This window comes from Orycteropus afer, unplaced genomic scaffold (genome assembly GCF_000298275.1).
Source record: "Orycteropus afer afer isolate SDZICR_OR568_19922 unplaced genomic scaffold, OryAfe1.0 scaffold00107, whole genome shotgun sequence".
NCBI lineage: Eukaryota > Metazoa > Chordata > Mammalia > Tubulidentata > Orycteropodidae > Orycteropus > Orycteropus afer.
Window position 1 is genome coordinate 7,581,306 of NW_006921694.1, and position 16,693 is coordinate 7,597,998.

The window sequence follows — 16,693 nt, forward strand, 5'->3', positions numbered from 1 at the left end:
ACATAATGAGTGACAGGAGGAGCCATGCTATTTTTACGAATCTCAAAAGGTACACTTGTTTATTTCTGAGACCAGTAACGGCATTGGAAATAAGAGACCACCCTTAGCAGTTTCCCGGCAGGAGTAAGCTGCTGATTTAAAATGCTCTTTCAGGCCTCAAAATGAAATAATTCCACCAGCACCAGTGCTGAACATACTTTGAGGTAAGAAGTTTCCAAGAGCAAGCTAAGAAAGCTATTGATTCCTTTTTATCCATAAGAAAATATATATATAACTTAATGTCCCTCCAAGCGCTGAAAGGGCTAATTAGAGACATTCACAATAAGCCACTGGAGTTCAGCAAGCAGTCACCTCACTGGAAATCACTGGCCCTGAAGTGCATCCTTTAACCAAGTGGTAAAAATCCAGGTCTCCAGACAACTGATTGCCTGTTCTGAGATGCTGCAGTGAGCGGGGACAGGGCCTCTCAGGAGGGAAAGTAGAGGCTACAGATACAGTCTTGGTGAAGGTTGAGCAATTCTTAGGAGCTTCACGTGGGTTCAGTCTCTGCTTACAAGTCTTCCCTCTTACAACTTTTTCCTGTTCGCCATCTGTAACGAATGTGCTCTAAAGGCTGCAGATTCTGAACGTGCAGCCAGCCACTCCACCAGCCTGTGTGCATCTTCCTCCTGGTTTGGTTATCCCCCTGGAGAGAGTGCTCTAGGCTTCTAGTAGAACTGCCTCAGGGTGATGGGTTGGGAGACAGCCAAACAGAAGGTTTTAAAGAATCATAAAGCAGAGTGGCAGTGTTAGGTGCCTTTTCAAGCAGAATCTCAAGAAGGGTTCACTGTCTGTATTTCACCTCTTATTTTTCAAGCTCAGTTCTGATATTCTAGTTTGGGTTTGATTTAAGGGCATAGCAGTAATGCTCTTTTCCCTTCCTAAATAAACCATAGTGCTCATGACTTCACTTCCCTAATAAAACTTGATTAAACTAAGGAGAAGGAATCCACAGATTGAAATAAATCATCATTACCGCCTTCACAATTAATTTTGGCTTTCCTACCCACCAGCCACTCCTCGGAAGGAAGGTTGGGCAATCCTACTTCCGTAGTGATACTGCCTCAGAAACCCAAGGAGGGGTCGCTGTGAGTCGGGGTCGATTCAATGGCACATGACAACAACAACAACATACTGTAATGAGGAGAGGCACTGGTGGCACTGTGGTCAAAACATTGCCTAACCGAAAGATTGATGGTTCGAATCCATCAGCTGCTCCACAGGAGAAAGATGAGGCCATCTGCTTCCATAAAGATTTGCAGCCTTGGAAATCCTATAAAGCAGTTCTACTCTGTCTTGTAGCATTGCTAGGAGTCAGAATCAACTTGATGACAGTGCGTTTGGTTTTTTTGGTTATACTGTAATGACATACTTTAAAAATAGACCCACTTTATTGTATGTATCTATATACAACATGTTGTTGTTGTTAGGTGCTGTTGAGTTGGTTCCATCTTGTTGTAATCCCATGTACAACAGAATGAAGCACTGCCCGATCCTGCACCATCCTCACAATCATTGCTATGTTTGAGCCTGTTGTTGCAGCCACTGTGTCAATCCATCTCCTTGAGGGTATTCCTCTTTTTCACTGACCCTCTACTTTACTAAGCATGATATCCTCCAGAAACTGGTCCTTCCTGATGTTGTTGTTGTTGTTGTTTGCCGTCGAATAGGACCCAACTCATAGCGACACCTCCTTGGGTTTCGAGGCAGTATCACTACGGAAGTAGATTGCTCAACCTTCCTTCCAACGAGTGGCTGTTGGGTTTGAACCGCTGGCCGTTTGGTTAGCAGTCAAGTGCCTTAGACACTACACTACCAGACTACAAGAGGTGAAGTCTTGCCATCCTCACTTTTAAGTAGTGTTGTCCTACACACACACACACACACACACACGTTAAATATATATATTTATCCATCTCTTATAAAATGCAATGGAAAACCCACACACAAGTGTTTGTTTACAAATACCGAAATTCTCAGTAGCTGGAGAGGAAGCCTTATGCTGGTTTGGTTATCATGCTTCTGCTTTGTGTGTAGGTCTGATGCCCGTCTACATAAAGATGATGCTGACATTTGCTTCAGTAAAACACTCAATTCCTGCAAGGTGCCACAGATCCGTTACGCCAGCGTGGAGCGCCTTTTGGAGCGGCTGACAGACTTGCGGTTTCTTAGCATTGATTTTCTCAACACTTTTCTGCACACCTACCGAATTTTCACTACTGCAGCTGTGGTGCTGGCGAAGCTTTCTGACATATACAAAAGTCCTTTCACTTCCATCCCCGTGAGGTATGTCTAGGATTTGCCTGTGACCCCACTGGCTTCTGTGCAACCATGCAGTCAGGTCTTATCTTGCCTGTGGACTTACCATGCCCCCCACCAGTGGAAGACTGTGAACTGAGGTCACAGGTAGTTCCTTTGGTAAGAAGTTGAAAAGCTAAATGGCCTTTGCTCTCTTTACAGTTATTTGGAAGTTAACTCCATTGTTTTGGGCTTTTATATATATATGTTGTTGTTGTTGTTATGTGCCGTCGAGTCGGACCCGACTCATAGCAACCCCTCCTTGGGTTTCTGAGGCAGTATCACTACGGAAGTAGATTGCCCCATCTTCCTTCTGAGGAGTGGCTGGTGGGTTTCAACTGCCAGCCTTCTGGTTAGCAGTCAAGTGCCTTAGGCACTATGCTACCAGAGCTCCCATATATATATTTGTTGTTGTTGTTATGTGCCATCGAGTCGGACCTGACTCATGGCGACATAGATGAGTAGATCAATTGTTTAAAATATATATATATATTGTTTTTAAACAATATATATATATTTTAAACTATTGAGTAGATCAGGGCTTTTCAAACTTTAACATGCATTCAGTAATTATAGGTCTTGTTAAATTTAGCAGTCTTGAGCCTGATTTCTGCATGTCTAACAAGTTCATGGTTGGTTTTCAGACCACAGTTTAGTAGCAAGGAATTGGACAGTATATATAGATATGTTGTTATGTGCCGTCGAGTTGGACCCAACTCATAGTGACCCCTCCTTGGGTTTCTGAGACAGTATCACTACAGAAGTAGATTGCCCAACCTTCCTTCCGAGGAGTGGCATATATTTTTTTAAAGTGTCCTGTGTTCTTTGGGCAAAGACATAGTGTACATGTAGCATTTTTGTTTTTAGCTGCCGTCAAGTCCATCTTTCAACTCGTGGGTTGCCCATGCACCACAGAACAAGATGCTGCTCAGTCCTGCACCATACCCATGATCACCTAAGGGTTAGACCATTATAATCTACAGGGTTTTTATTGGTTGATGCTAAGAAGTAGATCACTCAGCTTTCCTTCCTTGTTCATCTTCATCTGGAAGCTCCATTGAAACCTGTTCAGCTTAATAGCAACGTGCATGCTGCCACTGACAGATGAATGGTGGCTGTGCATGGGGTGTATTGGCCAGGAATTAAACCCATTCTCCCTCATGATGAGAATTCTACCACTGAACCGTCACTGTTCCCATTATAGCATGTAGCATTTAGACTGAGCAAAATCCAGCTACATAAGTGCAGTGATAGTGTGGCCTTTGAATTCAAATAACATATTCTTGAAGGATAGTATAGAAATCATTTTCACTTGGCTACAATCTGTTAATAGGTTTTGCTCTTAATTTTAGGTCACTGGAATTGTTTTTTGCGACCAGCCAGAACAACAGAGGTGAACACTTGGTGGATGGAAAATCCCCTCGTCTGTGTCGCAAATTTTCTTCCCCTCCACCACTGGCTGTTTCTAGAACTTCCTCCCCTGTGAGAGCCAGAAAGCTGTCCTTGACTTCCCCCTTGAACTCAAGGATTGGAGCGTTGGACCTGACCACTTCCTCAGCGTCCAGCAGTCCTACCACCACACATAGCCCTGCTGCATCCCCACCTCCTCACACCGGTAAAGTACCGTTGGATCTTAGCAGAGGCCTTTCTTCTCCAGACCAAAGCCCGAGATCTGTAGAAGAGAATGTAGATAACCCCCGCGTGGACCTGTGTAACAAGCTAAAGCGAAGTATTCAAAAAGGTATTATCCAGCTGCCACATCCCATGTTTACTGGCCACCTGCTTCCCCGCCATTCCTTCTGGAACCCTAGCTTCCCTTTCTTTGTAACTTTCCAAACCTGTGTAGAGTATAGAATGAGTACATTAGCTAGTCAGAGAATTCCTGTAGTTCCCTCTAGCGCTTGTAGAACCAAGAACAAGGTTAGCTGTCCTGTGCATTATACAGTAAAAAGCTAATTGCACTGAGTTCTGCATTGAAGAGTAGTATTTTTACACCATATTACTAGGCAGTTCTTCCTGGAACTTGGTCATGGCTGATTGGCTAAAGATACTTTGTGTAGAGGTGGGCTGTGAGCTCCCTTATCCATGAGCTCATGCCTCAGATCCTTCTCCTCCTCCAGTGTCCACTTTAAGCATCTATTCTACTTGCAACTTTCCCACTGCTGATGATGACCTGGCCTGGAAACATTAAAGTGGGTTCTTCAGTTTAGTTACCAAGGCAACATTCCATATTGCAACAGAGATGTCGGCAGAAAAATTGATTTGAGGTCAGTGTTCATTCTCCATGTCACAGCCAGGATTGATTTTAAAAGTTGTGAATCAGATTGTATCATTTTCTGCTTATTTTCTCGAATGACTTCCCATCATACTTAAAGTATATCCTCCCTCCCAAGATCTTCAAGGCCCTGTCATGCCTAGAGCCTGTCTCCCTCTCCAATCTCTCTCTTACCACATTCCCTCTACTAATCTCATCAAGTGGGTTTCCTTTTGGTTTCTCAGAAATACCAGGGTCATTCCTGCGTCAGGGCCTTTGCATTGTTCTTCCCTCTGCCTGGACAGTCTTTCCTCATGTAAGCCCTATGAGATCCCCAACCTTGTCTTGTGCATCTCTATATCCTCAGTGCTTAGGCCAGTGCCTGGCAGGTAGCAAATATTTGTTAAATGAATGAACCAAGCAAAACACTTAGTGAACTAATCGACGGTCCTCTGGCACATCACCTCACCTTCCTCAGTTTGGTTCAGTGAGGGTACTAGAAGAGGTGATCCCTGTTGCTTTTCAAGTCCAGTGTTCTGTGATGAAAATAAAATGGTTCCACAGTTAAACTAGCAAGCACGCTTTAAAAATGTTTTACTGTGGTTGATAATATAATCAAAAGTGGACCATAAATCAGACAAAGTGCCCACATTTCAAGGAGGGTCGCCCAGATGAAAGCTTAAGTCCTGGCGTTTCTACCTCCTTGAAATTTCCATGTACTTTCTAGATCAGATCACTTAAATAAGTTTCCTGAGTAAAATACTTAATGGAATTTTAACCGGAGTGGTTGTCATTCTCAAAAGCAGTACCCTGTTTAACAAGAAATTCTTTAAATTGACAAGTTAGCAACTAAGGAGGAGGAAATGGGGAAGATCATTAAAAAGTCATTAGAACAACAAGCTTCAGCAGAATCATGATGTATTCTTCTCTGGAATAATTAGGCAGTGTCCCAGCTGACACATGTATCTGGGGTTTGATCCTCCTTGGAAGAAGTGATTTAGAGAAGCTTATCTTGAATTTGCCCTCTAGGATGGAGTGGCCTATGAAGTACAAGCCTTTGCCAGAAAATGGGAAGTTCTCTCCTCACCTTTATTGGTCTGTGGTTAATAGAAGAGGAGAAATCTGGGCATAAGTTTGGATTGTTATATCATTTTGAGTTAGGAGTGCTTAAAGTCAGAACAAGTATTCTTGTGTCAAATACCAGGGCTTTGATTTGCTGACTGGTTTGTGCCATCCTCATAATCAGTTGAAGATCAGACCTTTGTGCTCCATAGAAGTTTCACTGGCAAATTTCAGAAGTAGATTGCCAGGCCTTTCTTCCTAGTCAGTCTGTGTCTGGAAGTTCTGGTGAAACCTGTTCAACATCACAGCAACACATAAGTAGGACATGAGGTTCATTGACTAGATATCAAACCCAGGTTTTCCATATAGACAGTGAGAATTCTACCATTGAGCCACCACTACCCTCAAAGCCTAGTAGTATGGAGTATTTTTTCCTTTAATAAAAAAGGCAAAGTAAAATCTATTCATTTTGCATTGCTGCAGTCCAAATATATGTCATCATTCTGTTTTTGTTGTTGTTAGCTGTTGGCAAGTAGATTCCAACTCATGGTTCTAGAGCTCCCCATTGCCCATTATAATTAATCTTCCATTTTTTGCACAGGGAGCATTCCATATCATTCACCAAATTCCCTAATTCTGGGTCTTCATAACCCAAGCTCAGAGTGTGTACCATATTTTTACGCAAATAGCATGCACATGAAATTATTTTTACAAATTGAGCAATCCCTTCACACTTTAGTTTCCTATGAGCTCTGTATGCGTTATATGTGTGTGTGTTATTTGCATGGGTGTGCTATATGCAAAAACACAATAGCAATGGTTAGATTATATCTATTGCCATTTCATTCTTGGGCTACCATCTGGGATGGAGATGTGGTCATTGTGGTAGGAACCAATAAGTTTTTCCTGGAGAAAGAAGTGAGGTAAGCAAAACTGAGGGAGACCAAGGGAAATGAGGCGGCCTGAATGATGAACCCAGGGAAAGACACTGGCAAAGACCTATCAGTGCAGATGTTGGACAGAGGTATAGTCATTGTGGACACAGACAGCTGGAGACCCTTGTCATATGATAGCATTGATCATTTATGCCTGGGGCCAGCACATGAAGAGAACCTGTGAATAAAAGTGTGACAGAAATATTTGGTTCTTTCTCACACTAGAGAATTAGCTAAACTTGAGGGCTGAATCTATCAGTTTCTCACTGAATTTTTCCTAAAACATATGATTTAGAGTAATATGCTTGTGCTAAGAATTTATACATTTTCTGCCTTTCACTTCAGGATAAAGCTACACATAATCTTCTTGCATAATATGGCTTCACCGATTAGGTCCTTACTGAGGTCAAAGGTCTCTCTCACACCATCTAGCTAGACATTTTCAGAGTACATTATTTGAATAATGCCAGTGACCTTTATTCAACTTTACTGTCATTGAAATTATAATGCTTGTCTTGCACTATTTTTCTGGCATGAGAACTTAAAATGAAGTGAAGGGAAAAAAGAGAAAAAGGAAATATTTCTCAAAATGAGTGAGACTTTGAACTCAGGGAAAGATTTTATTGTTATCTGACATCAGGTCAGCACCAGACTCACGATGACCCCATGCACAATGGAATAAAAATGCTGCCTGGTCCTGAGGCAACCCCATAATCCGCTGCAGATCAAACCATTGTGATCCATAGGATTTTCATGGCCTGGATTTCAGAAGTAGATTTCCAGCCCTTTCTTCCCAGTCTGTCTTAGTCTGGAAGCTCCTCTGAAACCTGTTCAGCATCACAGCAACACATAAACCTCCACTGACAGGTGAATGGTGGCTGCACATGAGGTCCATCGTCCAGGAATCAAATTTGGGTCACCTTCAGTTCAAAGCCACCAGCCACTCCTTGGAAGGGAGGTTGGGCAATCTATTTCCATAGTGATACCGCCTTGGAAACCCAAGGAGGGGTCGCTATGAGTTGGATTTGACTCCATGGCAGTGAGTACAGTACAGTACAGTCATGGAGGCAATACAGTGGAATTTAATTTCCCTCTAACCCAGTCACCAAATTTGTACCAGGCTTACCAGCGTTCACTAGTGACCTGCCCTCTTCCTGCCAAGCAGTCCCCACCTCCTCCCATCCTGGGTGTTTTTAAAAAGCACACATATTAGCTTGACTCCGATGCATCTACATTCCACCCAGTGGGATTTTCAATGAAAATAAAACCAACAGCAATCAATGTTCACTTGGGCCATGGCTGTGCAACTTAGCTCAAGCTTTGCTATACTCCCTAGATTACTAGGACCTGTGTCTATGTTCTTAGTTTGAAAATTGCCTGCCTGTGGGCTGAAAGTGCTCCTGATTTTAGCATGTGTGGAGCGCACATCTGCCTACTCATTCTGCAAGCAAAACTGTTTGCATGGAACTTGATAGAAAGTGAATATGCCAGGAGAAAATACTCTTCCTCCCCACTATCCATGCATGGGTTTTCTTCTCCTTTTCTGTAGGGTACCTCTTAACTTTTTTTGCCTATTCTTTCAGTATGCACTCTGGTCTTGTCCATCTCTCTCACTGGAAAGTTTTTTGGGTTCATTGTAGTTTCTGACTAATGATTTCCTCATTTGCTTCAGATGAATGAATGGTTGAATTAAACGAAAGAAATGTATTTGGTATTCTTCTTGCTCTTTGCAGAGCAGATGCCTTCCATTACTGACTTGGGAGGGAGCTATTTAGAAAATAATAAAACTAACAGCTAAGCACTGATTTTCTGTCTGCATCTTGCCTCACTGCCAGCTTTACTGTAATTATGTCATTCAAGTAAGAATACTAACCACTTTCCTTCTCTGGCCCCTTTGTTTCAAAATAGCAGAAATAGTGGCCACATTTCTAAGAGCCTAAATCACATACAAGTGTAAAAATGGCTTTATGTGAAGTCATTAAGGATTTTTTAAAGTTTATTGAGTGAAATTTCAAATAGGCTGGCAAAAGGAGTTGGTTGTGAGTAGTTCTGCTGACAGGGTAATGTAAAATTAGCAGAAGTCACACCAAGCTTTTATCAGTGGGGGCTTATGAAAAGTCTGAGGAAGGAGAAATGGAAGAGTTGTTGGAAACTTCTGAAATTCTTTTAGTGCTTTTCCATGAAAGAACATACACAAAGTTGCAGTTTTACCTGACTGTTCAACCAGTCTGTTGTTGTTAGTTATTGTCAAGTCAATTCTGACTCATGGCAACCCAATTTGTGCAGAGTGGTTTTTCGAGGTTGTCACCTTTCAGAAGATCACCACGTCTTTCTTTTGAGGTACCTGTGGGTGGGTTCAGACTGCCAACCTTTTGGTTAGTATTTCCTTGCTTAACAGTTTGTACCACAAAAGCTAGTGGAAGGGGGGTGGAATGTCATCAGTAATAGTCTAAATGTGACCCTGGAATGATGAGGCTTTTGTTCTTGGGATGTTACTTGCAGTGAAGAGGCCAAAATAATCTCAAACTCTCTCAAAAGTTTATTGCCAGAATTTCCACTGGTATCCTGGTGATCTATAGGCTAGATCAGGGCTGTCCAATAGAACTTTCTGGGTGGGTGGGAGGGAATGCTTTATATCTCTGCTGCCCAATACTGTAGTCACTACCTACATGTGGCTACTGAACACTTGAAATGTGGCTAGTTCAAGTGAAGAACTGAAATACTGATTTAACTTTAGTTAATTTAATTTAAGTTTAAATTTTTCACAGCCACATTTGGCTAGTGCTGCCATTTTGAACAATGTGGCTCCAGATCCCTAGATCTAGAGGCCCTACAGCTTCTTAGGGGGACCACATTAGTGGAGATCCAAACTTTAGTTGGCTTAAGGGAGCAACTAAAGCAAAGAACTAGTGAAGTTTTAATTTTGATCCTAGTCTGATTTATAATCTGGAAAAGTTTCCTTTTCCCCACCCCCTTCTGGAGGCCAGGGACCTACTGCATGCTCCCTCTTCTCTTCAACATCAGCTGTAGTGTCAGACAGAAAGACTGGGCAGGGACAGCCAAGGTCAACCAGGATCAGCAGGGTCAGCAAGTAGGGTTAGACAGCTCCATGTTTAGATTTAGTGTCATTAGCATTCTGCCAAGAGGAATGACTTGATTTCGTATTAAAGCCCTTTAAAAATGTAGACTAATATGAAATGCTTGTTATCCATACCAAACTTCTGTCTCCATGCATGATACTGACAAGAAGTCTTGAATTAAAATTCATGATGTTTTAAAGCAGCAGTCCTAGAGTCTGCACTAGTGGACCAAGCAGGAATGGAAAGCTCCCCAGTCGCAGACGCAGAACTTTCACCCTGCAGATCGCCCTCAACTCCCAGGCACCTCCGCTATCGCCAGCCAGGAGGTGAGAACTCAGAAAGGGATTTAGAAATAACAGTGAGAAATTATTTCTAATTTCTGGATATTTCCTTTGCCTCCTTATACTTGTGGAAATTAATTGGAAGCAAATAATACTACTGTAGAACAAAAATGATGAAAAAAACAAATGATTAGAGACTATGTCATTAGAATCCCCAGTATTTACTTGGGTTCCTCATGGCATGGCACTTTATGTGGAGTAACATGAATCAAGAGGCTTGACCTTAGATGATTGCTAGATGAAGATTCTTAATGCTTCTTTTACCAAAATGCTCCCAGACTCTGATACCTTACTATGTGTCCCAGTGTAGTCTGTATTATGGGTGCTTATCTGGTACACTCCAATTTTGGCAGGCTTTGCTACTAACACTATTTCAACTAAAACAAAGTCCAGCAGTACGGGACCCCAGTCATCATTATTACTGGTGGACAAAAAACAAACAGACAAAGCAGCCTGCCATCAAATTGATTCTGACTCATAGCAACCTTAGAGGACAGAGTAGAACTGCCCCATAAGGTTGCCAAAGCTATAAATCTTTATGGAAGCAGACTGCCTCATCTTTCTCCCACAGAGTGGCTCTTGGGTTTGAACTGCTGACCTTTTGGCTAGCAGCACAATACTTTAACCACAGCACCACCAGAGAAATTGGTATATTTTTCTTTCTTCAGTTATGAAAATTATAAAGTATTACCCCATAATTAGTTTTAGAAACTTTCTCCATTTGGAGGGAAAACCATCAGAACAAAAGGCAGAATTTTTTTTTCGTTATTATTATTACCTCATTTTCCCCATTGCTCGAGTAAATATATCCAAATAAAATAACATTTACCTTTGAAGTTTTTTTTTTTTCTCCTCAAGCCAGTTACTTCAAATCAGAAGGGAAAGTCATACAAATATGGTACCAGATTAGCCCCCAAGTACCCCAAGTAAAATGTAAAGGCATTTTTTTGACTCCTGTATTCATGCTTTCAAGTTAGGCAAAAGATGCTATCAAATAGAAAGGATGGCTCTAAATAGTCATTCATGTGTGGCTTTAGCCACTTGGTAAAAGCTGCTGTCATTCCCATCGGCTCTGAGAGCAGCTAGCTTTGGTCAAGCTCTGGATCGAGAATTTGCCTTGACAGATATTAGCCCTTTGGGAACCGGATTGATTTCAGACTCCTGGTCTGTTAAAGGCCAACCTGCCATTTAGATGGCTCTGATAAATGGAGGTGACAAGCTAAACTCTCCTGGCTTGTCATACACAGATCTCTCTATTCTTCAAGGCTGTCAGTCCAGTATCTGGCAATTTCCTAGATCATTGTCATGTGGGACAGACTTCCCTGAGTTCGTTGTAGCCCAGAAAAATTTGTGGCCACAGCCTATGGAAGCAAACTTCTAAGACAAGAGTTAAGTGCTTTTCACTCTATTACTATAATTCAGGCTCTGCTTTATAATCTCTCAAGACACTTATCATAGATTTATATTCATATATAAATTTTAAAATTTATGTTAGGATTATTTGGAAAGATAATAAATAAGGATTATTTGGATTTGCTAAATCCTTTGTTTCTTCCTTGGTATGGCTGAATCATAGAGACACAGGAACACAGGAAGAAGGTTGAAATCGCAGATTATACAGAGTGTCCAAACTGGCACAGCATCATACATTATCTCACTGCTTAACTGAAATTTTTCCTGTTCATCTGTCAGCTTGCTACTTCGTTCCAGAAATACTTTCAGGCTACTGCATAAGGACAGGGTAGAGCTTTTGTATGCTTTCACACGAGTGCCTTATGCAGCTCTTTGCTTCCTCCTTTATTTATTTATCTTAAGCATGACTTAGGGACAAGCTAATAAAACCCTTCAGGCCAGAATCATAGTGAACTATTTTCACTAAAAGCCTGAGTGAGGATAAACAGTGAAATTGGCATCAGCATCTCAAATACTGAGTATAAAACATAGTCTCAGGAGTGGTGAAAGGTTGCTGGGTGCACCCTTTTGATTTTAGACGGGCCACACTTAACCCATCCCCATCTGTAAAAATGTTCTGAAAAGGAAATTCTAACAGTAACTGATGCAGAATCTTTTTGAAAAATCTTTCTTTATTGAGGTATAATCCACATACTCACCCTTTTAAGTCTTTTTCGGTATATTCAGAAAGTTGTACAACCGTCACCACTATCTCATTCTAGAAATTTTCGTTTTCACAGAAAGAAACCCTATACCCATTAACAGTCACTCCCAGTTTCCCCTGGCACTAATGCACTTTCTGGAAGGTTGGGCAATCTACTTCCATAGTGATACCACCTCAGAAACCCAAGGAGGGGTCGCTATGAGTAGGATCCAACTCGACGGCAGTGCATTTGATTTTTTGGTTTAGACACTTCATATAAATGGAATCATGCACTGTGTGGCCTTTTGTATCTGGTTTCCTTCACTTGGCATAATGTTTTAAAAGACCATTTATGTTGTAGCATGTATCGGTATTTCATTTCTTTTTACGACTGAGTAATATTTCATTTCATGGATATACCACTTTTGGCTTATCCATGTATCAGTTGATGGACAGTTTGGTTGCTTTCACTTTTTGACTGTTGTGAGTCATGTTGCTGTGAACATTCATATACAAGATGTTGTAAACATAATGTTTTCTTTGTTCTTGGGGATGAGTGGAATTGCTGATGTAGAATCTTGTTAATTGCCTGTTAACAGGGACAATACAGGGCATTTGGCTCAAGCCTTCATTGAATGCAAGGATAAAATGAGAATTTTCGTTACAGCATATGATCCACCGACCTCACCATTCCACTTTCTTTTTAAATAACCAGGACAGACTGCTGACAGTGCCCACTGCTCTGTCTCTCCTGCTTCTGCCTTTGCAATCGCCACAGCTGCAGCAGGACACGGGAGTCCACCAGGTGAGTGGGGAAGCAGCTATGTACAGGTGTCTGAGGACTTACATTAAAGCATGGGTCTTTGACTTCCAGGGTTTTGATGGTGCACTAAGCACCTTATTAAGAAGGCAGATTCCCCATTATGAGCCAGTGCCTCTGTCTAGAGTGAGACTGTTTTTTTAAGTAAGATGATTCTTATACAGCAATTTGTGTGTTACATTTTTGAAAAATTCTGCATCAGAGAAGGATGTGTTGTTTCTCCCATGTTACTTTATGGAGTTCTTTAATGGTTTTCGCCAAATTATTGGGAAGATGTGTTTCCATTTTGATTGAGTATCATGCTAAAAGCATTTGCAAGGTGGGAGTGAAGGCTTTTAAGAGAAGAGGAGAGAAGGGGACCTATTGCTTTAACTGACTCATAATTAATTTACAGTGGCTCCACAATGCTTTCTGAGCTGCTGTCAGTTAATTTCCAGGGTAGAGGAAAAATATTAAGATAAAAGTACAGTATTTTAATGGATGAAAATTATATTAATGAATATTTGTCTTCTTCCCTCACATGCAAGGAGGGCATTATATTAATATTAATCAGCAAGTGGCTTCAACAGCCTTGTTGCTGTGAGGGTGTTCACCTAAACTAACCCTAGGGATTCTGATCATCATGATTAATAGAGCCAAAAGTGATGTGTATTTGTTAATTGGTCATTGTTCACCCCTCAAAGGCATCAATTTCCAAAGCCTATCAACCTGTATTCACAATAGTAGCCAGTAAGTACTCTCTGTGTGAATTCTTTCTAAATTGAAATAAGAACAAAGAGAGACATTTTATAAAGTACAGGAACTATTATAGTGATTATTGCAGATAGACCACCTTCCACTTCTTCAACATTTTGTGATGGATGCTACATTCAATGTGATTAGGCAAATTGGGGTGTTCTGCCCTCCCAAAATATTCCTAAAACTTTCCCCAAAAGTCCTATCTGCCTAATAACAAATAGCTTGTAATAGTAACAATATTGATGCCTTGCAAATCCAGTTGACTTATATTACTGACTGCATTCTATTATAGTGGACATTTTCCATGTGTGTGAATAATGAAGGAATCTTGCTATGCTTTCACAAATGTTGGGTAGGTTGTGATTCCCTACTTTCTCTAGTCTTCCATTCTCATAAGCTGTCTGCCTTGGGAAAAAGTGAAGTACAAAAGCTTTCTCACAGGGTTCATAAGTTAAGTATGCCTTGTGTGGATTAATTTGGCATGAGCTCATTTCCTCCTGTTCTGGAAGCTGGGTAGGAGAATCTTCTTTTTTACCTGAAACAGCAATAAAGATTAAACATTCTAATGAGCTTTTCCAGTTGCTGTTGAGCATTCCAACTCCTGGAGGCCACATGTGTGTCAGAGTAGAACTGTGGCCCGTCAGCTTTTCAGTAGGTGATTTCCCAGAAGTAGATCTCCATGCTTCTCTTCAGAGGTGCCTCTGAGTGGCCTTGAAGTTCCAACTTCTCAATTAGCAGCCAGGCACTTAACCATTTACACCATGTGGGCATTCCTAATGAGCTTTGCTTTATTTCATTTAAAAAAATATTTGATTGTGTTTTAGGTGATCATTTACACAGCAAATTAGGTTCCCGTTTAAAAATTTTATAGAAATTGTTCTGTGTGTAAGCTGATCTAGTATCATGTGGCTGAAATATGACCTCTAGAAGTAGCATCAGTTCCAAGTTCAAAAGGTATCTTAAAGCCATAGTCTCTGGGGTTCTTCTAGTCTCTATCAGTCCAGTAGGTCTGGACTTTTTTAGGAATTTGAATTTTGTTCTACATTTTTCTCCCATTCTATCTGGAATCTTCTTTTGTGTCCCTGGTCAGAACAGTAGGTAGTAGTAGCCAGGCACTATCTAGTTCTTCTGGTCTCAGGTTAAAAGAGGCCATGGTTTGTGTGAGCTATTAATCCTATGGACTAGTTTCTCCTTTGAGTCTTTGGTTTTCCTTCATTCTCTTTTGCTCCAGATAAGTAGAGACCACTAGTTGTCTCTTAGATGGTTGCTTGCAAGCTTTTAAGACCCTAAATGTTATTCACCAAACTAGGATGTAGAACGTTATCTTTGTGAACTGTATTATACCAATTGACTTATCTCACAAGACCATGGTCCTAGCCTTTTAACTCAGTAAACCAATCCTGCCTCTTGTTTGGATATGCCTAGGATGTCTCCATACCTGTGCACCTTACATGCTTTATTATATATATGGATATGTGTACAGCACACACAGACATGTATGTGTGTGTGTATATATACACACACACATACATATATATATAAAATATATATATGTTTACAGATACACCTATACATGCTCATGCATCTACTTGCATATGCCTTTCTATATGCATATATACATACATATCTATCTATGTAACCACACGCATACTTTTTGGTTGTTACTACTGTTATTGCAAAATTTTATATGTGATAATATTTGCCAAAATTGTCCCTTTTTCTTTTGTACTTTTTAGTGTTTTCATTTACCTTGGTCAGGTTGTGCAGACTTTACCATATTTGCCTTTCCCATTACCAAAAATAACAAATGTCTACTATCTAGAAAGTGATTCTCCCTCATTTCCCTCCCATCCCTGGTAACCATCACAGAATGTTCTTTCTGTCTGTATATCTATTTTTGTCTTTTTATAGTAGCAGGATCATACAGTATTTGCCCTTTAAGGTTGACTTACTTTACTCAGAATAATGTCCTCCAGATTCAATCATGTTATAAGACACTCAGTGAGCTCCTCATTATTCCTTATAGTTGTGTAATATTCCATTGTATGTATGTATCATATTTGTTTATCCATTCATCCATTGATGGACACTTAGGTTGTTTACATCTTCTTGCTATTATGAATAATGCTGCAATGAGCATAGATATTCCTAATGAGCTTTAAAGAATTGTTTCTGACTTTGGCAGGCTATCCATGCATATTGGACCAGAAGGGTAAAGTAACTGAACCACCACAGCTTCCTCATTGTCTGAGCACATTGCGTCTGCTGCCCTTCTCCATACATCTCTCCTCAGCTGAAATATTCTTAGGAATAAAGCTCTCTCAAGTAAACCAGCCCTGGCTGTGCTTTTTGGGGGCTGTTTCTGACGAACTCCAGCCTGTGTTGCTAGGTGAAAAAAAGCCTGAATCCTGGGTGACCAGACTGATTTTTTTACAGTGCTGTTGATGTTGCTTACAATGTGACTTAGAGCCAGGTGATTCAATTTTAGAAGTAGAAGAAATGAGGGAATAGATTTGACAGTGCCTGTGACCCTGATAACAAATAACAAATAACAAATTTAGATAACACTGAGAAGAATGGGAATTCCAGAACACTTTAATTGTGCTCATGAGGAACCTATTCATAGACCAGGAGGCTGTCGTTGGAACAGAACAAAGGGATACTGCATGGTTTAAAATCAAGAAGGGAGTGCATCAGGGTTGTATCCTTTCACCATACTTACTTGATCTGTGTGCTAAGCAAATAATCCGAGAAGCTGGACTTTATAAAGAACAGTGTGGCATCTGGATTGGAGGAAGGCTTATTAACAACCTGCAGTATACAGACGACACAACTTTGCTTGCTGAAAGTGAAGATGACTTGAAGCACTTACTGTTGAAAATTAAAGCCTACAGTCTGCAGTATGGATTACATCTCAACACAAAGAAAATGAAAATCCTCACAACTGGACCAATAAGCAGCATCATGATAAATGGAGAAAAGACTGAAGTTGTCAAAGATTTCATATTACTTGGTTCCACAATCAACACCA

The 16,693-nt window shown here is 40.7% G+C and overlaps 1 protein-coding gene across 1 annotated transcript in view; it reads left to right on the plus strand.

The window, feature by feature from the left end:
- The window catches only part of RASGRF2 (Ras protein specific guanine nucleotide releasing factor 2), a 493,174-nt gene that overhangs the window by 242,803 nt on the left and 233,678 nt on the right, over window positions 1-16,693 (plus strand). The window contains exons 14-17 of the mRNA XM_007943466.2: window positions 2,077-2,325; window positions 3,690-4,078; window positions 9,872-9,994; window positions 12,820-12,909. Coding sequence (XP_007941657.1) covers window positions 2,077-2,325; window positions 3,690-4,078; window positions 9,872-9,994; window positions 12,820-12,909 — 851 coding nt within the window. The remainder of the gene's footprint in view (window positions 1-2,076; window positions 2,326-3,689; window positions 4,079-9,871; window positions 9,995-12,819; window positions 12,910-16,693) is intronic.